This window comes from Scomber japonicus, chromosome 4 (genome assembly GCF_027409825.1).
Source record: "Scomber japonicus isolate fScoJap1 chromosome 4, fScoJap1.pri, whole genome shotgun sequence".
Lineage (NCBI taxonomy): Eukaryota > Metazoa > Chordata > Actinopteri > Scombriformes > Scombridae > Scomber > Scomber japonicus.
The window spans coordinates 16,344,112-16,367,409 of NC_070581.1; the positions used below are offsets into that span (position 1 = coordinate 16,344,112).

Genomic DNA, 23,298 nt, shown 5'->3' on the forward strand with positions numbered 1-23,298 from the left:
AGCAGGAGAAAGAAGGATGGGACTGAACACAGCAGTCACAAAACATCTTTGTTGATAGAAAAGAAGGATTTTGGGGGGGCAGAGGTAAAAGCTGCCAAACTCCAGCCAAAAAACAGGCAATTATTTCCAGAAATGTAGCTATAGTTTTGCAACTATCATAGAGGATAATTTTGAGTGATTCTCTTTCCTACAAACCCTCATTAAAAAATACAAGTTTCACACAATGCTCAGCCTAATTCTGGAAACACATCATGTGTTGATGGGTATCCTTAAATGTTTATACAATTCTGCACGTATGAAACGATCCTCACAAGAAACAGCAGTGCTGTAGTGAACAGTCTAACTCATTCATCACATTCTTTCACATCAAAAGAGCCTTGATCAGGCAGCCTTGAATTCACCAAGAGAGACCTTTTTTTCCACTCTATTTTCTCTTCATGCAAGGAGCAGTCATTCATCACTCTCTCTTTGTTAAGATCCCATAAGACCATAGGGAGTCTCTGACTTACACGGCCCAGATCCAGCTGCTTGTGGATAGCTCATAGGACAGTGCTTCCCTATGGGGGGCTCCATCTTCCCTCCTCGTTCCTACTGTACTCCTGCTCTCTCCTGCTGTCTCCCCTCCTAACTACAATATTTCTCCCTCCTCTGTGCTTCCCCTAATCTGCTTTACTCCTCGTTCCACCCTCCCACCCTTCCTCTCTCTTCTGTCCACTTGCCAGCTTTTCTTCGCTTGCTCTCATCTTTAAAGTCACCACAGTATATGTCAGTATATTCTCTTTTACCGGCCTCCTCTTCTCCTTGTCTTCTCCAGCCACAGATATTACAGTCCTAGTTTTAGGTCACCTAGGAGATTTTCTAGGGTGTAATAAGTTAAGGTAATCAAAATAGGCAGTGCAGGAACTATTATCTATGCACTATGTGAAGTTACCGCCTACTTTTAACTTATTTGAAATCTCTAAAGCCTTTTACTGCATGACAGGGTTTGTCAAGCTGGGCATTGTGTGCAATTTTCAATGTTCTGCTAAATGGTACACATCAACCAGGGAATGGCTCACACTACTGAAAATGGTTGATGGCTGCGGGCGGCATCAGCACTCTGAGATGTAGCTGCCATTTGATTTGTATGAGAAATACATGGTGTCTTACATCTCTAAAAAGATATACATTCTTTATTATGCTACTCCCTCAGCAGTTCATACAATCATAATTGTTAGCTCAAAATGTAGATTTGCAGTGACTAATAAATTAGTAAAGAATAGTAAATACATTATTTTACATTATTGTTTACTATATGATCAACTCAAAAAAAAGAAAAAACAAAAGAAAAAAATCATGAATGAGTAAAAGAGCAATATTTATTTTTGCTTTCATATGTTCACAAATTATTTAATTATCTTTATCCATTAAAAAAACTTTAACTTGTTTTTGACTCATGAAAAAGAAAAGAGGAAAGCAAAACAAAAACTGAATAGTTAAAACAGCAATATTAATTTGACTTTTTTCATCATCATCAACATCTTTATATTTGTCCTTTTTTTTATCAAAGTGAAACACACTGTATTCATTTGTATAAAATATTCAGGTTTTTTTTTCATTATTATTAAAAGCATATGTGAAGCTACACTAACTACCCCTCACTTTTCTTCCCATATATGCATAAACAGTATATCATATGCGTGTGATGTATCCCAAAATAGTTCAGGCAGGAGTCTGTTTGCTTTTCAGGCAATTACAACAGTATTGGTATTCAGTTTATGAGGTTCAGACTGGGTTATTTACCTTCACAGTATCCTCCTGCTTTGTGTTCTGACAGGCTGAATCAAATAAAATATCACTAAAATATTCCTGACATTTCCAATTTCAGTGTTGTTTTTGTCTGTAATGGGAATGCATTTTTATGGGGACCAGGCTGCTCCAGCATGCAGCTAAGAGTAAATAAGGCTCACTCTACCAGGATGTAATGATATTCAGTTCATTGGACTCCCTGCTGAGAAGTCAGCACTCTCAGGTACTCTAGCTCTTCTCCATTCTGTATTTGTAGATATTATTAGTGTGCGTGGTCAGTGGTCTGGTACTTTTTTTAACATCAATTTTCATCCCTTCAAGGGAAAATGTGGTATGTATCTCTATGCTGAGGTTATTGCAAATTGAATATCTTCAGTGTGTCATTTAGTTGAAATGTAAAAAGAAGAGGTAACAAAAATGTGGCATGTTTGTGTTTCTTTTCAGTGATGATGATTCAACATAATTATTTTCTATGTGGATGGCTATCCCAGCTGACAAAATCCCCAACACATTATCTAATATGGGTGGTAATTGAAAACCACCCACTGCTCCACTCTGGCTTCATTACAGTGCACTGAAAACTCTCTCATTCCTCTAATATTCTTTATTGTTGGCCTAATGATGATTTATAACCAGTACAAAGGGAGGTAGAGAATTGTGGAGGTAAGTGCATTTGTGCTGTTGAGCAAAGCGTGTGTTGTGGCCCGAGAGGTGAGTGTAGTTCATTTTGGACCACAGGGCAGAAAGGTTAGTGGGAGTAGTGAGGAGTAGCAGCCGTAACAATCCTCCCACTAACTCCAAATCCAAAATCTGAAAAGAAAGAGCTACATGTTTTCAATTGACCCGAGCTCTACAAATTACTGGGCGTTGTTCTACCCACCGTCAGACACGAAGCAGCTCCACCTTGTTGTTGCAAAACCTGGAGGCTGTTTTAATTGGGCAGCACTGGCAGTACCTCTGACACACCATGAAGAGATCTGGTTCTGGTTGGTTTTCCAGGTCAATACTGAAACTACCATCCACACTGATCTCTGATTAGAGTGGGAAAAGCTTGTGCACACTTCACTCCTCACCCTGCTAGACACATTAAAAACAGAGTCCAGAGGGGCGTTTGTTAGCTGTTGAGCACTCACAATGTAGCTTTAATTTGTCTTTGCTAGAAATGCACAGTTGCCAAATTAAAAAAGGCACACTGCAGCAAATTGGATTTTTATTTGTAGTTACTTATCTTGAATCAGTTTTATTCTCATCAATGCAGAAAAAAGTGTTTTTAAAAGAATTTAAAGCAATGAAAATTTGATAATTTACTGAGATACTTCTGCCGTGTTAACGTGACTGATTCAGCAGTACTGACAAATCTGTTAGTCAATGGTCAAATATTTGTGTCTTTGCAAACTACACTGAGATATAGTTTGGCTCATAAAATGTTGCCTGCTAGAGCGCCAAAGTAATTGACGTAATTTATTTTGAGCAAAACTCTCCTGAGAACAATTTCTGTATATTATACGTGTGAAATGTTGTATATAAGTAGGGTATAATTCTATGTCATTAGCTGTTGATTTTCTTCCTGGATGCCAGTCTGTGGTTATTGTTCAGGCAGTAAGTGGGTGGGCAAGGGAGGTGTTTGCTCTATCTTAGGATGGTAATTTATGGCTCCAGCTGCTGTCTCCTCTCCCCAGGTGGACAGCTTGATTCGTCAGCAGTGCTTCTCAGGGGGAGAACAACACATTTCCAAATTCTGAAAGAGGACTGTTGTTCCTGATTGGACAGTGATCTCTCATGGGGAGATAAATGTGTAGATACATATCAACCATCTTGTTGACAAAAAAAATGTTATCGCAGCTGCTTTTCAAATGTACAATCTCACACTATTTTAAAAAAGGAAATGTATTTTGATAGCTGAGCTTAGTGTTAGTGGTTAGCTAGTTACGTGCTACTTTCTTTTTCTCAAAATTAACAAACAATGAAACAAACAAACAAAAAAAACATCTTGCATTCTGCCAAAGTTGTCAGTGTTTTATTAATCTTCAGTTAAGGCAATCCATTACAAAGCATTTCACAAACCACAGTATGACGACAATATCATGTCCAACACCTGGTTTGGAAATTATTCAGCATGCAAGTCAGAGACCAAGAGAGGTATGTAAACAACCTGGGATAAAAATGAAGTAGTGGCAGGAAAAACCCATACAGTATGTGTCTCATAAGAACAGAATGGAAAGAAACCAGAGATGCAACATGCTAGAGGCAGCTGTTATCTCTAAATAACACCCGCAGTAACAAATGAAGCACATGGCAGATGCACTAATCAGGTGAAATGAAGGCAGACTACCAAACTTCCTGCCACTTTGGCACAAAACATGCACAATGTCTAAAGAGGCCAAGTTCAACCAAACACATTTTGGCACTGAATTATTCATTATATGGGGCTTATGTACATAATTAGAGTTCAGCCTCAAAGAAAATTCAAAATGAAGGGATAATCAAAGCCATTTCCACTGAAAGAAAATAAATAAGTGTATAGTTGGGGAGAGATAAGCATGAAAATACACATCATAATAATTTAATGTTTAACAATTGCATAAGTGTCATTACTGTGCTCATTTAAGGAATAAAAAGAAAGTGTAGCTTATTATAATCTATAAGAAAGAGAAGAGAAATACATTCTAATCTTACTTGAATTGAGTCTGAGTGGCGTCAATAACATGAAATGTGCACACAACATATGGGCCCATCTTTACTTCACATTTTCATTTCATCTTCCTCTCATACGAGATGCGAGATCAGTGGTAATTGCAGTAACAGGAAATGAGCCACATGCTGATGCTGATGACCAACTTTCCAAATTCATTTCTTGTGAGCAATCAGCAAGTTGTTTTGTTGTTTTGGTAGAAATAACAAAATGAAAACCATGAAAATAAGAGCTACCATTACAGTCACTCCAAAAAGTAGAAGAGGTTACTTACAGAGTAAATACATTGGTTATTTATAATCTAATATAATTAGGTTAGTAATTTATAATACTCCTTTAAATACTCTATATTTCATAACAAATATATTCAATGTGTCTTATTTATTTCCTTCTGGCTTGAATGGCTTCCTATAGAGGTATAGTGGTGTTCATGAGTGGTGTATAATGAAACTTAAGGGCCTCATTCCAGTTCTGATGAATAAGTGAATCTGGCAGCAGATTAAACGCTGCTTTGTCTTCTGACGGAGAGATGTCATCACTAATGAACGGGGGGGGAAAAAAGAAAGAAAAAAAAAGTTAAATATGGAGCTGGGCCCATGGCAGAAGGAGTTCACTGCCTCTGAGTTTCTGCACAATCATCACACTATCTACACTCTGAGAGCACTTGAGCAACAAAAAACATTAAATGGCTGACAAAGAAAGCAAAGCAACATGTAAACACGTTTTCTCTGAACACAAAACTGACACCAGTGAGAAATCAGAGCTTCACATTCACAGAGAACTCAACAAATCTGTGTAAACGTTGGTTCTCCAGTGTCATTCAGTGAAAATCAAAAATAATTTCTTAACGAAACCCATGAATGTTTACTTTTTCCTTGAGGCAATGTAAGTAGCCACAGTTGAATTGTAAACAAGTCTTGACTTTGAATATTGTACAACAAAGTTCGGCGACACCGTCAACTTTCATTAGTGAAGAGCTGCAAGTATAAAAAGTAGACGACACAGCAGCTGTAAGAGTCCTAATCTTGCAACAGTTTTATCGCCAACATTTTCTGTGAGTTCATCCTAACAGTGAGACCTGCTGCTGGCAGAATAACACCTGGGTAACTGAATTTGGATATGTTTCCATATAATAGGCACATTTGGATAGAGATGTTGAGTGACTGAGATATACTGGTGAATATAATGGCAGCTATAATTAATAGATAACCTAGGATGTGCACAACTGGGCCACAAAGGCTGTAAAACATTTATTCACAGACACTAAAAAGAAAATGCTGTAAAGAAATGGCATACAACGACTTGAATTAAGTCTTTAAAAAACAAAACAGTGGAATTGTTCCTAAAATAATATTCCAATTATAAATAAAACTCATAAGAAAATGGGCTGTTTCTTGGCATTGGTGTAAACAGATTGTTGTGGGAAAACTCTCCACAGCTCCAAGTTAATTTGAGAGGAAAACACAGTAAACACAATGCACACATAAGACACTAAATGAATAAGAAAACATGGACCATTATTTGTGTGCAATTAGTTGTTTTTTTTCTCCTTAGATCCCTTTTTTTTTAAAGTTCAGTGCCCCAAATAGTTAATTTTGTTCAGATGAGTTAGTTCTGAACAGTTCTGAATAGTTCAGATTTGTGATTGTTCCATTTTCATTGAAGGACAACAAATCAAATTATGAGGAGAAAAAAACTGGTATTTGGTGACATTAGTCTTTTGAAAGTTTATGTGCAAGGTCCTAAAAGCACAGAGTGAAATCCCAGACAGTAAACCGTAACCACAACAAATATAATGGAAAGAAACAGACGAAGAGACAGCGAGATGACAAATGAGATATGGCAGCATGACTTAAGCTGTATAATTGACCTCTCTGCATACTAACAAGAAAAGCTGGCGTGTGCATTGAATTATTCATCTACTTTTCTGTAGTCATACTGTTTGTGATAAATATAAGTTCATTTTAATATATTATTATAAGATTTTTTAATATAAACATTCTTCCTGTTTCCAATGTCCAGTCTGTTTAAAATGATAGCGTGAAACATAAACAACATGGGCTGCTTTCCATTATCTTCATTGTGGTAGCTGTTTTAAAATCATCAGCTTATTAACATTATAGCCTTTGTGCTTTTTATTTGGACAGTAATTAGTGCATTCTGTTAATAGAAATATTACAAATAGGTATAAGACGTGGTGCTGAGAAATCAGTATGGCAACAGCTCACAGCAGGTCCTCCATATAACAGCTTGCAATCAAAAACTCAGTGAAAATGATTCCTTAAACTGCTGACTAGGTTTTATCACATGCTTTATATTACAGTCCTTATCAAAGTAGAAATAGGGATTTTTTTTTTTTGTAATTTTTTTTTTTGGTTAAGACTGGTCACAAAATATAGGATGGAAAACTTCAGGGGAAATATGACTTTGATCCCCACCCTTTAAATTCCCCCGCCCAAAAGGAATACATTATTTTTGCAATAAATAAATAAATTACTATACACATGATTTCCTAGTTCAACACACATCGATTCCAAAATGTATCACAAACATGATACACACTGGCACATTCTAATATATTTATGCCTTCAAACAGGCCCTCTCTACGGGTTTACTTGCTATCCATTACATCACCACTTTGACAGGTTTGACAGCGAACAACTAAAACCTCCTTTTACAGAGAGCTCCTCTCAGCGCTCTCATCCCTCAAGTATTCCCCCGATCATGAGCAGGTTTCTCTCAAAGCAGTCTTATTGCTCCAAACCAAAATGGAGTCTTGTCATCTTTTTGTTTAGCCGGATTATTATTTAGGGAAAGGGCCTCATTCCCATTTTCCTCTCTAAGGATGGTTGGTGGAGGCTGGTTCCCATCAACGTTGGCCACCGCCCTGCCTCACCCCGACGCTGAGCTGTATGCGGGACTCAGACAGGGTTGGTCTCGGGATGGTCTCCGGGCAAGTAAACCGGTGGGACGGGGCTGGGTTTAATGCCTCTGCTCTTCATGTACGAGATCAGCTGATCAGGGATCTCAGCCAGTACGTCTTTAGCCAGCCTTGCCATGCTCAGCACATGGTTACCTGTGCGGTCCATGTAGTCTCTGAATGGGACAAACTGTTGCGACACAAGAAATAAACGTATGACTTTACGAAAAGAACGCATCATGATGCAAAGTGTTGTTCATTACACCTGGAAATACAAAAGTGTTGGCTTGAAATAACAATTTACAGATGAGTTTCTTCTTCTGAGCGTTTTACCAGTGGAGTTATTAATGCAAGGAGGTTTAAAACAGAAGAAACACAGAAAGTGCTGCAAGAAAAAGCAACTGGGTGTCACCATGAGTTCACCCTCTGGGGATCAACATCCAAATACATTTCATAGACATTTGGGTCTCTCAAAAATCTCTAAAAGATCACTTTTTAATATTAAGTTATTATTATGTTATCTTGTGTACTAAGTTGAAAATTTTACTTGAGGGAGGCGCTACAGACAAACTCCTTGTTTATCCAAAACCGAAGGCAGATCCTCTGAGGATCATGAATCATGAATGTGCTCAGTGCTGCTGTGCACATTAAATCTTGTTATTGCATTCGCATTGTGTTCATATTTTGCTGTTATGGCGATGCTAGATTTAAAAAAATGATTACTGATGATTTTCTCTGTTCCACATCCTCAACAATCTGGTCTTTCTTGCTTTGGAATCATCTACAGACTTGGCTGCTAGTTGGGAATGATTCTTTCACCTTTGGAAAATGGCTGAAAACAGTAAAAATCTCAAACCTGTACAATGTCTCTCTCTGCCAACTTGCCCCGCGAGGAGATCCTGATGTCATCACCATCCAGCTCAACCATGGCTACAGAGAAAACAGGTTTTACCCAAAAAACTCTCACAAGATCTAACTCTAGAATGACTCTGTATCTATAATGTAAGATCTAAACCTTGACTCATGTGACAAATAAGTCACTAATAAAGTCACAATAAAATTTTAACAGTGTATTGATGAGATTCTGTTGAAATGTAAACATTTGTTGAGGTTACGAAAAAAACTTTGTGTCAGTTTGAATGAAAAAAAGATGCACTAAGGGCCCCATTTTAACTATCTATAGCACATGGCGTGAAGCACATGGCACAAGTGCCTTTGGGGTGTGTCCAAATCCACTTTTGCTATTTTAATGGCGAAAAATGGTCACTGCGCCAGGCGCATGGTCTACAAGGGACGGACTTAAGTCCCCTCATAAATCATAGGTGTGTTTTGGGCGTAACACGGATAAACCAATCAGAGTGTCATCTCCCATTCACTTTAATATCCAGCAGCGCTGTCACTCTGTGCTGCATACTTTCACGTCTCCTCCCGCCAGGGCACTGTGCATGTGGCTGCACCACACAGACCTCGTGGTGCTTTGTTTTCATTTATTTATCATTGAATTACAATTTTGGTTTTCCTTAAAAATGGTCTTGTTCAGTCACGGAGTATGGGGCCCAAAGACTTTCCATTGTTTTTAATATATTTGTTCTGCAGACTGTAGCTACTGCTCTCACCATCAAACTCAGCTTGGCCGACTCCAACAATGATGATAGACATGGGGAGTTTAGCGGCCTGTCATGAAAAAGAAGAGCAAACAGTTAGTTGTCTGAAAGTCCCATATTTCTAAAGATGGGGTGACATCAGAGCATCGAGGGGTTACATTTCCAATTATTAGTTTTTTTCCCATAACGCACATCTCATGCTGCATAGACAGTATTAATCTGTGAGCACAGTTCCCCAGAGAAGCCACAAACAATGACGATAAAGGACAAGATAAAAGGAAATAAACACAAAATGATACACAGCATCATAACAGTTTCATGAGTGTTTCACATCACATTATCTTGCATAGTTTGGGTCGTCCAGGGACTGAAAGAAAATACATTATTCAACTCAGGGGCCCCAAGATTATTACAACATCCAACAAAATATTTTTACTAACTACTAAACAGTGTACACATTTCATAAGCTGCTTTTACAAGCAGAATATCAAACTAGTTATAGTACGCAAAGATTTTTGTATTTTACACTCATAAAAAACAACAACAAAACAACAATAAAGATAACATAAAAGCGTTAAGTCAAACGCTATCTTCATAAAACATGATTACTTCATTCTACAACACTTACATAACACAGTAACTTTATTTATTCATGATTTCTGCATAACGCAATGTTTCAAAAACTGTTAAGTAAAGAAAAGGAAAGCCAAACGTCCTGCAAAACACTTCACACAACAAACATGAAGCTTATCTCAGTTTGTGGTGGTCTGGTTATTCCACTGTATGAATTTAGAGCACAGTCCTGATGTGGAGACAGTGAGAGAGCTCTGGTATGAATGAATGATATATGCTTGTGGTAAAAATGCATTTACTGGAGAAAAAGTGGGTCAGCTTTCTTGGAAAAACCTCCCAAGGGGAAAGGGGTGTCACAGATAGGAGTAAATAGACTTAGGAGGACCACCCTCTCCATGTTTTCCATCACTATGCTGCCTCCATCTTTTTCCCTGTGTTATCTTTCCCTCTGTTTGACTCATTCCTCATGACCTCTCGCAACAAACACATATATCTCGTTTGCCACTTTCAAGGAGATACAACCTCACAAGTATATACCAATAAATGTCAGATCAGATTCTCACAAAGTATCCCAAGCTGAATTATTCAGTCTATACTATTTGTTACTTTGCCTGTACTGTCAAGTCACTCGGGATCCCACTCTATCACTCTGTCTGAGCACATACAGTACTCCCTCCTCTTATTGCACAGAACCACAGACACTTGAACCACAGACTGAACATTGAAGGACTTTAAAGGTCTTTGGGAAATAAGAAATCATTTCTGTAGCTCTGTTTTCAGTGCACATGCTAATATTATATTTAATACATGTAATTAACTTTAAAAAATTAGGCTTCGTTTAATTTCCACTGATGGATCTTCATCAGATATTTTGAGTCTAGATGTTTGATGCAGCATTTTATACACATTTTCTAAAAGTCAAGCTTCACATATTTTTCAATTTGTAAGGTGTACTGGCTCCTCGGCTCTGGATCAGCTTTTCCAAGCAGGCCAGCTGATACTCTTGCTGCCTTTAAACTCAGTTTTACCAAATAGTCTTTTTTAATAATTGATAGACTTCACTTATTTTATTATAAGCTGTTTATTTTATTTATTTTATTGAGAGTTTACTTGTATTTACATATATTTGTTTTAATATGATATACAATACTTATTGATCTGTACCTCTTACAATTGTCCTTTAATGCTTCTTATATCCTGACTAACATGAGTTTGGAAAAGCACATTGTGCTTATTGCTTGAAAAGTGCTCTACAAATAAAACTATAATTATTATCTTTGGAAACTTTGAGTTCTGCAGGTTGAAACAGTTCTCAGGGGAATTGTGAGAACAATGAGAAGAGCTAGGAAGTCATAGCAGCTCTGAGGCTGGAGAGTTCATCGTAATAACATACACTATATTGCCAAAAGTATTCACTCACTAATCCAAATGATTGAAATCAGGTGTTCCAATCACTTCCATGGCCGCAGGTGTATAAAATCAGCACCAAGGCATGCAGACTGTTTCTACAAACATTTGTGAAAGAATGGATCGCTCTCAGGAGCTCAGTGAATTCCAGCGTGGTACTGTGATAGGATGCCACCTGTGCAACAAGTCCAGTCGTAAAATTTCCTCGCTGAATATTCCACAGTCAACTGTCAGTGGTATTATAACAAAGTGGAAGCGATTGTGAACGACACCAACTCTCTAACTTTCTGCAGAGTCAATCGCTACAGACCTCAAAACTTCATGTGGCCTTCAGATTAGATTAAGAACAGTGTGTAGAGAGCTTCATGGAATGGGTTTCCATGGCCGAGCAGCTGCATCCAAGCCATACATCACCAAGTGAAATGCAAAGCGTTGGATGCAGTGGTGTAAAGCACGCCACCACTGGACTCTAGAGCAGTGGAGACGCGTTTCTGGCAATCTGATGGATGAGTCTAGGTTTAGCAGTTGCCAGGAGAACGGTACTTGTCTGACTACATTGTACCAAGTGTAAAGTTTGGTGGAGGGGGGATTATGGTGTGGGGTCGTTTTTCAGGAGCTGGGCTTGGCCTCAGTGAAAGGAACTCTGAATGATTCAGCATACCAAGAGATTTTGGACAATTCCATGCTCCCAACTTTGTGGGAACAGTTTGGGGATGGCCCCTTCCTGTTCCAACATGACTGTGCACCAGTGCACAAAGCAAGGTCCATAAAGACATGGATGAGAGAGTTTGGTGTGGATGAACTTGACTGGCCTGCACAGAGTCCTGACCTCAACCTGATAGAACACCTTTGGGATGAATTAGAGTGGAGTATAAGAGCCATTCCTTCTCATCCAACATCAGTGTGTGACCTCATAAATGCACTTCTGGAAGAATAGTCAAAAATTCCCATAAACACACTCCTAAACCTTGTGGAAAGCCTTCCCAGAAGAGTTGAAGTTGTTATAGCTGCAAAGGGTGATCCAACATCATATTAAACTATATTTTGGCAATATAGTGTATGTCTAAACCTGCTGACTTGCTTAGGAAGTTGGTAAAATAGAGGCAGAGAATCTCTTCTAGTGATAATTCACAAATAACTTGTAGGTTATTTTTTAGTAGCTAAGTGTCCAGAGTTAGTCAGACAGAAAGAACTGTAGCTTAGTTTATTTATAATGGACTGATGAACTCTGCCAAACATAGTGCTTGAAGTTTCCCTAAATGTTTAAATATTTATGAATTTTATGAAGTTACTGGTCAGGCAAGCCTGCCATTCATACAACAAACTGACAAACTCAGACATAATCTAATACCTGGACACAAATTAATTCATGACCCTATTTTATAATTCATGATCCTAAAATGAAATTTGGAGCTCCCTGGACACTGCATTCTAGACACTAACTTTAAAAACTGCCTTGCTGCAACTGCGGTCAGGCCAGCCGCCACTTCATTTCGTTGTGTGCGTATGCATGCAGCGTGCATTATTACAGTAATGAGGTTTTTCCACTTGGAAGAACTGAAAAAAACAAGGCACTTTTCACATAGATCAGACCGCAAATGTGAAGCCATATATCTGAGCCAGAACCTGTGCAGTAGAGTCAGGCGGTAAGAAACGCCCACTCAGCCATACCACCGTCTGATGGAGGTTTGGGAGCAGCTGTCACAGTTGTTTTTTTTTAATCTAAGGCCATGGTCTACAAATGTGAAGATATTAAACATTTGCATTTAGTTGTTTATTATAAAATATATCCAAAAACAAAAATGAACCATTGATTTCTGGTCTTTTTTTTTGTTGTTTTTTTACCTGAGTCCCTGGGCTACAAATATGAATATAGTAATAATTTGCATTCATGGAAAATGGATAAAATGAAAAATTCAAATTCCGTTTAACTTTTTCTTTAACTTTTGATCTCATAGCTTTTTACTAGGTCTTGTTATATCACTGAAGTATACATATTCAAATAGCCCCAGTTATCCTGAACAAATGGTATCAATTACTTGCTTGTAACTTACAGTACTTAATGTACACAAATGTTTATATACTAAGAGAGTTGAGGCACTAGTTATAAGAAAAAAATGGTTCAGACCCCAAAAACATCAAAGGAAATAGTTGGAAATTGTATTTACCCCCGAGGCTGTTAGATGTGTGGACATATAAGTCATTGAAAGTTAAGTGTTGCTGGTTTGAGGAACAAGGATTAACATCACAGTTTGGCCAGCAGCAGTGCATTACCAATAGATTGCTGCCATGTGCAATCTTTAAGATATTTCTGAATATGCACTGCAGCATCAGAAAGCACAAATAAGAGCGGTAACTTTCCTTATGATTCATCTCTCCGGGGCAAAGGCTGAATGCCAAGTGAAGCAGGTCATTCAGTCCTTTGCTCTGTGGGCACAGGGAAGAGTAGCCAGGTAAAAACTGAGAGGTGAGAGGTGGCAGCAGGATGCAGAAGATTCGGGCTGAGCAGCGCAGAGCAGCAGACAAGATCTTAAAAGGAAGGTGTGGCTGTTCGAATGGTTTGATTAACAGTCGCAAATTCCCTTTAAACCCAGTCTGCTGGGGGTCAGAGCACAATGTTGCTGTAAAGGCATCTACCTGGTCAATGATGAGGCTTACCACTGTAGCCATGATCCAATTATAGATGAGCTATAGATGAAGTCCAAGACAAAAAATATTCAATATAGACATATGACAAGAAGAAGACTTAAAATATTAATCAAACAGGTGTTTCAGATGTGGTGCTGGATAAAACCTTTTCCTCCAACAAAGTGAACCTGTTGACCTGAGAGTGAATCTCAGCTGAGCCCCTCAGGCTCCCGAGGCTCTCAATAAAATGGAAATATATTGGACAAACAGAGCATCCAAGCACGAGGGGGGGATGGGCAAGTGGAGTAGAAAACATCCCATAAATCCTCATATCTGGTGTTACTGGCTTATAAACCCCTCAAAGTAACAGAAAGCCTGAGAGCAGTGGCACAGTACGCTAAAAGCACCTGCAATGCCAATGTCCTGCAGAGCCGAGGAGATGAGAAAGAAAGAGGTGAACATCCTGCGGCTGGTGTAAGAGCAGCACTTACGTTCACTATGGCCTCCTTGGTTTGGGCCATGTCTGATATGACGCCATCAGTGATGATCAGCAGGACAAAGTACTGAGATCCGTCCTGCACTGCTGCTGCATACCTGGAGAAGAGAAATCAACAGCACAGATAGTTGAAGACAGGTGCAGACTACATAATCATAAACAAATCTTGGTTTTACCTAAATAAAGCTGAGACTGGTATGAAAAGACACAGAGAAACTTTAACAGCAGCTACAGCAGCGTGTCAGCAACCACTGTGTCAGAGAGGAGAAAAAGAAAAATTTAAAAAGCATGTTTCTTAGAAACAAACTTCCCCTCCACCCAGCGTGTGACACAAAAGCTTAATATAGACATGTAAAGAAGTAAAATATGTTGTAAAGCTCTTCATGTCTCCGAGGTCTATCCAGACACTATTACGAAACCCTTCAGAGACTCCACAGTAAGCGTGGCCTAGTTTCAATCGCCCGTCGCTGGCTGTCCTATGAATAATTTATTAAACTGTTTATGCAAGTGGTGCAGTCTTATTCTTTCAGAACACTGTTGATTGCCTGGCACTCAATTGACAGAGCTTGATGAGCAAGAGGGGGTTCAACGTGGCAGATCGTTGTGAGAGCCAAGGACAGGTCAGAGGTCAGTCCGTCCTCTTGCTTTCAGTTCGGTAAATTTGACTGAGGCGCTGACATTTTAATCAAAGAACGTGCCCAGTCGATGACACCGGCGAGAGTGATGACGAGTGTTTAGGACATTAAAGCAACATTTGTCTTCCTCATCTGTCATGCAACAATATGAGCAGCACTCACTCAAGACATTCAGACACATGAGCAGAGCACTAAACAGAATATTGTATTACAGATACATTACAGTTAAGATTCCTACACAGATCAAAAGCCCAAAGCAAAAGCACGTTTAATATCATACGATACATTTAGTATTCACTATGAACAGTGCATCAATACCTTTTACCCACTTAGGAGAACTGCCTGCTTTCATCAATGAATCTGCTTTTGTACAGTAAATGCTCCAAAGATAGCTACAAACACTTTCTGATTGATAGCTGCTAATGTCTAGCACATTTTTCCTAACCTACATTTAACAAGCAAATTGTAATAGATGGAGTGCAAAAAGTTGTCCAGATATACTAGCAATGTTGCAGTGTTGATTGTGCGTGTGTGTGTGGAAGACTGGACGGAGCCACTGCTCGCCTACGAACAGGTAGCTCTATAGGAATATAGAGCTCAGAGTCGGGATTAAAAAGTTGATTTATCTTAACTCTTGCACTCTCTTCATCCATGTTGACTGCTAACTGGTAAAGACAGGGAAACATCAAGATAGTGATCACCAATTTTGACCAATGAAAATAGGGTTAGGCAAGTGAAACTTTGAAACCAGAAAAAATTGAACCAGGGCAAGAGATTTTGCAAACAAGCAACAAATTGCTCAGCCTGTTTGGTGAGGCAAGGAGCAGGTTGAGACATCTTCACTCATACTTCTTGTCACAAAAAGACTCATTTTAATTTTCATCCCTGGTTTACTAAGTCGTATTTAAGATGTCATGGATAGTGGAGGGGCTCTCATAGCCTACAACATCTTTGCAGACCATTTTCAGTATTTTAAGTTTATTGCAATCTTAGTTATACTGCGCCCTTTAGGCAAAGAGAGGCTATAAAAAGTTTAACAATTGAGTCTGATTGCTTTCAACCCAGACTATTCACGGCCATAATGTGACCTTTTTTATTGGACATAAAATCCTTTTAAGATTTATTTATGAATAAATCCTTGAAATGATGCACAGAGGAACAACTGTCTTTTTATCACTCTTGTGTGACTGTGCAGCGATATGAAAACTGAAATAAAAATGTACATACATCTTGAAAACAATCTGAGGTAGCCTTGAGTTTTATCCAGGGCACCACATTAATCCTTATCCCAAGTCCATCATCAGTCTGCCAGCTGCTGTTGAGTCAAACTGGAAGACCAAGTTTAGTTCCAAGTCCTCATTTGTTTCAGTCTAAGTCAGGAAAGGATCATTTGTGCATTTTTAATATGAAGTTGTTAGTTCTTGTAAAACTAGTTTATTGGTTAAAATTGTGACTTTAAGTGATCAATACTAATGTGATAAGTCCATCATTGACAAAGATACATTTTCATGGACTATCTCCATGTAACTCTGAGTTTTAAAATAAGCAGAAATACAGGCACATATCTCTTGAGGTGCAGACAATTGAAAGAAAACTCAGGTTCAGGTCTGCAGTGCACAAACCTGTCTCCAAGGGTGAGTCACTAATATAAGTCCAAGCCAAGTCATGACTCATCTACTTTTGGACCTAAAGTCTCAGCTTGAGTCTGAAAGTTCAGTTTGAAAACACAAGAGGGGGGAGAAACCTTGTATACCTGTGCATTATTATTATACTTTCTCTTCTTTTTCAATCTTGAGAAGACAGACATAGATTTTCTATAAATTGTGCCTGCTGTGCATTTAATGTGATGCAGCTTCATCTGTAGACAAGCCAAGAAATCTCCTTGTTCTGCAGTTATTCTATTTGCATTGACAGGATCTGTTTAAATGTTGAATTAAGGCATGCAGTTCTTCATTCACAGTGAAGCTTATTTGATGAATAATGCCACTAATTAACTCATACCTGAAGGGACACATTTACAATTTTGCTGCCAATCCCAGCACCTTATCTTACCACTTTCTCCACACTAACTAAGCAATGTAGCATCTGCACTCGAAAATGTCTGGTCCTACATATGCTTGATTACCATTTCTATTCATCACTGTTTATTTTGCCTTCATTAGTTCTGCTCAGTTCATAGAGAAAGCATCACTCAGTGTTTTAATACCTCTGACAACACTCTGTGATGTTCACTGGGACCTGTATTTGTGTAATTACCTTGCCACATGATTAACAACGGGAGCGAAGTTCGTGGGTCCATACAGCTGAACCGTCTTAAGGCTTTGATGGTAAGCTTCAAGAATCCCCTCCATACCGTTACAGTAAGGGTTCTCAATGTTGCCATTCTGAGAAAAACAAAAACAAGACATTTCTGGGTGGAACACAATAGGGCTTGACATACCAATTAATTAATGTAAACAACAGCCTGTCAGTAGTTTCACAATGTGTTTTTGCATTAATTAAAATGTCTTAATTTCTTAAAGCCCAGGGTGATATCTTCAAATGTCTTAAATAGTCTTAATAAATAGTCCAAAACCCAAAGACATTCAGTTTACTAGCATGTGTGACACACAGACACTTCACATCCTTACATTTGAACAGCTGAAACCATCAAATGTTTGGCATTTAGCCTTAACAAATTGCTAAAACAATCAATTATCAAAATAGTTGCCAATTCATTTCTGTGAATTGACTGAGTGTTGCAGCTCTAGACAGAAACAGCTTCTATGCAATTGTATCAAATAAGAAAATTGTATTGTATTCAATACAGATATGGATCTGGGACGTGTTTGACCTAGCTCAGCACAAAGACTGAAGCTGTGTCTTCACTACTTACTACTGTATATAGTGTGTTGTTTGAATTTCTAGTGAGAATGACTCCACAATGTATCATAAAAAAATTGAAAACAATAGTATTAAAAAATGATTTATACAATTTTTACAACTGACACACTATACTGTGTCTTGAACTCTATAATTTCCTAGTGTGTAGTGAATGAGTGAATGAATGAGTGAATAGTAAATGAATGAACACACAGCTTAGAAACAGAGCATATTCATCTCATTGGCTAGCAGTCTACTTCATAGAAAATCAGCCCTGTGGTTTTATTCAGTTCCAGAAGTATTGAGTCACTCTTTAATGGCTGAATGACATTTGGAGAGCATTCTTTGCTCCAAGAGATGTGCTTATCAAAGTTTGCTTCAAATGTTAGCTTCCTTGGCTACAAGGCACATATCTAACCAAATATATAGTGAGATATTTCACCCAGGGCCGCAATTTTACATTTACACCCACTTACGAGACAAGAGCATAAAAGAATGAGGCTTCAATTATATGCAATCCATATGAGGTGAGATGAATTAATTAATTAATCAAAATTCTAACAGACACATGGAGTGATGCAGACGTTACCCTGTAGACAGACTCCTCATTAGGCTGTTCTATGCAGCAGCCAGAGCACATTAGCTTGCTGAGAGAAGCCAAATTGATTTACGAATCCTTCAGCCTCACAGAACCTAGAATTTGCACTATAAAAGGTAAATGGAATTCACTCTGAATTATGCATGTCATAGGTGTTGCAGTATTCATCTCAAAACATACACACATCTATATAGCGTATGGAAACACGCCTACCCATACGTGTTGGAGGAAGCATAAAAACAAAAACAAAAATGCTCACCAATCAAAAACAAGCTCCACTGGGAAGTCAAAAAATATTTCCATGTAATGTAGGAGAAATTATGATTCTGAGTATTTCAAGTAATCACATAGTTGACTCACCAGAGGAAACTCGTGGGAGACCCTCCCATCAGGGGGCAGCTTAGCACCAAATCCCAGCGCAGGAAACATCTTATCACTGTCATAGTCCTGGATGATCTCGCCCACAGCCTTCAGGGCCATGGCATAGGCATTCATCTGGTACGGGTTCATGTAGTGGAGTGAAGTGGACTGGGATGGATTTCCTTTCAAGATGAAAGAAAGAAGAGTCAGCGATGCATACACTCAAACTGAGACTGAACTGACAGCTACAACGGCAGAAACATAAGTGAACCAACTCTAAATTGGAAGTTGTGAGTTAGAGCTGGGGCTTGGTTTATGTTGCTTATTATCAATACTTGAAGTTAGCAATATCATGATGGCTGCTGCATAAGAATAATAAAACATGTTAATATTGTTCATGACATGAACACTGACGTAAACATTTGGATATGATACATATGAATTTTTATTCCCATCTACTTTATTTCAATGTTCATTATTTAATTATCTCTACATTTATTCATCTCTATACAAATATGGTGTGGATATTCCATGTTCCATCCTTGGGCCCAAATGGACTTGTCTATCGCTCTCCTGACTTCTGTTGAAGTCCTTCAATAGGAGTGGTCATATTGCCAAAGGGTTGGTCGAGTCTACGTTAGACCCCTGCCAATATAGCCTTCAGAGCCACAGAGGTTCATAAGCCTCCCCACTGTGACAAGGCATTAACACAAAGGGAACACACAAATATACTATATATTCTTTTCGAGCATTTATCTTTTGTTGTTTCGTTTTGTTTAGATGAATGATTATAACAAACAAGAGCTAAATAACTACTATTAGTGTTGTCCCTTTAAATACCCAGCCTGCTATTTTCCTTGTATTTTGCACAAGATACAGCAAAACAAACAAACAATGTTTTCCCCATTTTTAAATTCTGTTCATAACCACATAGCAAAAGTGGTCTTTCTTCTACTGTCTTTAAAAAAATAAATTGTATAATTTTAAAACACCTTGTTTACCATGTAAGCACTTCTATAAAACATGGTTTAAAAAGAAGAAAGAAGGAGTATTACATGCAGAGAGAAAAACACAGCTTCCTCCTTCATTCATGGAAAATGAAATAGTCATACATCAGATGAAAAATGGAGGCACAACAAGGTGACGGTAGTCGAAACACTTACCATTTGATGCTGTGAAATCAATGGCCACTGTGAAGTGAATCTGGGTCCTAAAACAGATGAATAGAAGAGAGGGTGCTGTTAACAAAAGAGAGGCAGGAAAAACTCAGCACTGCAGTTTAATAAGGCTTTCCCAGGTTTCACAGTGCTCTCTGCTCAACCTCTCTTCTGAGAAGAGGTGTGAGAAAAGCAAACCTCAAACAGTGATGATAATACACCTTCATCGTGGCTTCACAGCTGCGTTGTCTCAGTTGTTGCCAGTTAGGCAACACAGAATCTTATCAGGCTATTTTTATTCAACATTCTTTCACTTGTGGTCAAATGGCATCCAAAGCACATGATCTTTAAACTCCAGACTTGTTTTAACATTTAATAGCACAGTGGCCCACAGTCCACACCACAAACACATCCCACAAACCCTAGAAAAATTGATAATGTAGAGTAATTCCCCAAATGGTTTCCACAAACACTTAATGAGTTGCTGCAGTTGGCTCAGTGGTTTAGACTGAACATCACGCTGAGGAAAGAAATGATTATTAACAGGCAGGAGAACTGCAAGAAGAAAATGATCCCAATTCAATTGTGCATTCTTACTCATTGTTTTAACTATTTACCTTCTTTTTTTCCAACATGTGTGAAGATTATCATTCTCTTGTATGCTGTGAAAAATCTTTATCATTATTGTAATCACCATTATTATCTTTATTCCATCTAGTCCCTTTTTATATCAATAGAAAATTTGAGGTCTTCCATTTACTGTATCAATGTGAAAGCAGCTTTAGAAAATATCCAAAAACCAGCAGATGCTTTTTATTCATGAGCCCATAATGATGGCCAAAACCTTGAAAAGAAACTAAACATGGCCTAACTAGTCTCTGTTGGATTTCCTCATTTCCCCAGAGATGCAAATGAAGAGCGTAGGGAAGGGGAGCTCAGTTCAAAGTGTGTGCTCTTTCATTGTGATTAACACTGATTGCCTTTCCTGACTTCACCTCCATTCAGAAATTCCCACAAGCACAGTATCCAAGATAAAGGCGGCTTCCTCCTGGGGAGACTCTGACCCCAGCTCATTAATCAGCATTGAGCTGGACCGCTCAGCTGACAAAGAGGAATTGTTATGATGGCGTGCTGCCTCAATTTGAACGGCTCTGCTGATTTCTATGGTTAGTTTTGAATGTTTGGCCGGAAAAAGGAAGGTGGTGAGTTGAAGTTAGGGTAGAGTGCAGGACAGTGGAAACAGCCTCACGGGAACTGTCAGTCAAACTGCCAAATAGGTCATCAGAGATTTAGTTTAGTTAATAAGTCCATCCTCAGACAGTAGCTGCTGAACTCTTGAACTACTTACAACATGATTCATGAGTTTATGTGTGTGTTTGATGCAGAACTGACCAGTATCACATTTATAGCATTAATAACAGCTTAACACATACACAACTACACATAACACAAACAATAGCAGTACAAATTTAGATTAAAAGTGCCTAAAAATAGTAGCGCTACAAAACTGTTAATTGACTGGATTTTTGTTTATCAGATAACAATCTCTCAAGACATTTATCAAACAAAGATAACAGACGTTCAATTTGACGCTTTTCATCAACTTTGAATATTTGTTTTGCACTGTTGGTCAGACAAAACAAATCAACTTGAGCTCCAAGAAATTATGATGGGCATTTGACAGTATTTCCTAACAATGTATAGACTAGACAAATTATTTATAAATAAAACTAACTGACCGATAATAGATAATGAAAACAATAAGAACAAAATGATCTGAGTTCAGATCCAGTTTGAGTTTTTCATTAAGTTTTACAGATTTGTTTTTACAAATTGAAATTCCCATAAATGCAGCTCGATGAACAGAAACATTGGCAGGTTTCACCAGGTCTGAGCACTTTGGAGCCTGAAGTTATAAAAACACATTTCATTTTCAGCCCAGTATCGTAAAATCTACAATTATACTGGGACATTTCTTTGATGTAGCGAGGTGGAAGATGAGGATGAGGAGTTTGGGGTGGTGGATGGAGATGTAGCACATCTGAATTTTATGCAGGAGACAGCTGCATCATCCATAAGGATATGATTCATTTGCCTTTTAAGACTCAGGTTTTGGCTGATGTTGGGATTGGATTTGTTTTCTTCCCATTACTATCCCTCTATCGCACTCTGTTCGCTTTTTCGTGAGGGCTCACTGGGAGCACAGGTTCAGAAATCAGGCCATTCTCGGTGGAGCCACTTTCTATTAGAGAAAAGTATTGTCAAACAAGCAGTCAAACAGACCATGGACACACATGGCCCTCTAGGGATCAGTATTTGCTGCTGTCTGTCTGTGACTTACTGCAGGAAAACTTAAATCTCTCAACACACATATCTGTTCAGCTGACTGGCTTGGGTTTCTGTTTTTCTAATTTCACTTGTGACACACTGTGGGGATTAGTCTCAGAGCTGGGCTCACAAATTATTTTGAGACAAAGAAAATCAATACAGATTGATGTTGACTGATGCTGCAGTATTGTATGTTTTTTTTCTTACAAACAACTAATGGCTGGTGACATGTCTGGGGTTACTCTTTTTATCCCCCCAATCCTCCAATCTACAGTCCTTCAGAGCATGTCATTTCTCATTTATTAGAGCCTTAAGTGATGTATTGCTTCATGGACAAATTAATCATTTCCTGTTTTCGATCAGGGGTTCATAAATCTGACACCAGTCTTCAAATGGCCTATTTCAATCTAATTCAGTACAAGTCCTTCAGAATGGGCAGTAAAATGATTCCCCACTGAGTCACTAACTCACTGAGCCTCTCCTCTTCTCTCAGTTTCCTTCGAAGCTAAAATGACAGCTCCTCAGCGAGTTTGTGTCTCACCTTGAATTACTGCAGTAGTTTAAAATAGTCACAAATGTATTGGTGTCATATTGACTTTCACTTTCCAGTTAGACAAACACCATATGTTAGGAGTCTTTGTAATGTGAAATCCCTGCAGTATTGGCAATCTGGTTTGGGTGGAATATTGTATTTAGTGTAAAACAGTGAGACAAAGACTGAAGCTACAGCACACCTGCAGTCTAATCAGTATGTGCTGGAAACTGGTCAATCTACATCAAAGAGCAGATTGGCATAAAATGCAGGCAGATATACAAGGTGGCAGTAAATGTGGCAGTAAAACAAAGTGAAAGGCAGATCAGGGACGTCAACATTGGTAAGACTCTGATGGCAGAAAACATGAATGTTTTAGTTGGGGTTAAACCAACTGAAACTGAAAACTCATAAATACATTTAAACTGAAATGTTCTGCTTCTCTGTTAACTTTAACAACAACAGGACCAAAAGTGGGCCGACCATCATAGTGAGTGCACACGCAGCAGTCTTGACATCAGTTTATTCTTTTTCCTGTATTCTTGCAAGGTGAAGAAATACTAAACCACTTGGTGTGCAGATAGGATTAAAAAGTTAAAGAGTATTAAAAGAAGAAGAAGAAGAAAAATGCCATTCTGCAGTCTGACTGAAAAAAAACTGTATCACTCTCCTATTACAGAACAACAGGATATATTTGGGATGAAACTATTAAACCTTA

General features: G+C 38.4%; 2 protein-coding genes across 2 annotated transcripts in view; one reads left to right on the top strand and one right to left on the bottom strand.

Moving 5' to 3' along the window:
- rbm15 (RNA binding motif protein 15) overlaps nt 1-23,298 on the top strand; it is a 214,785-nt gene that overhangs the window by 125,197 nt on the left and 66,290 nt on the right. The gene's annotated exons all lie outside the window — the stretch shown is intronic.
- Nucleotides 7,402-23,298, bottom strand: part of cpne5a (copine Va) — a 72,571-nt gene continuing 56,674 nt past the window's right edge. Inside the window, exons 15-21 of the mRNA XM_053317949.1 lie at nt 19,727-19,773; nt 18,564-18,745; nt 17,000-17,127; nt 14,104-14,206; nt 9,017-9,074; nt 8,257-8,330; nt 7,402-7,590 (exon numbers count right to left, since the gene is read on the bottom strand). Of these exons, the coding sequence (XP_053173924.1) occupies nt 7,402-7,590; nt 8,257-8,330; nt 9,017-9,074; nt 14,104-14,206; nt 17,000-17,127; nt 18,564-18,745; nt 19,727-19,773 (781 nt within the window). The remainder of the gene's footprint in view (nt 7,591-8,256; nt 8,331-9,016; nt 9,075-14,103; nt 14,207-16,999; nt 17,128-18,563; nt 18,746-19,726; nt 19,774-23,298) is intronic.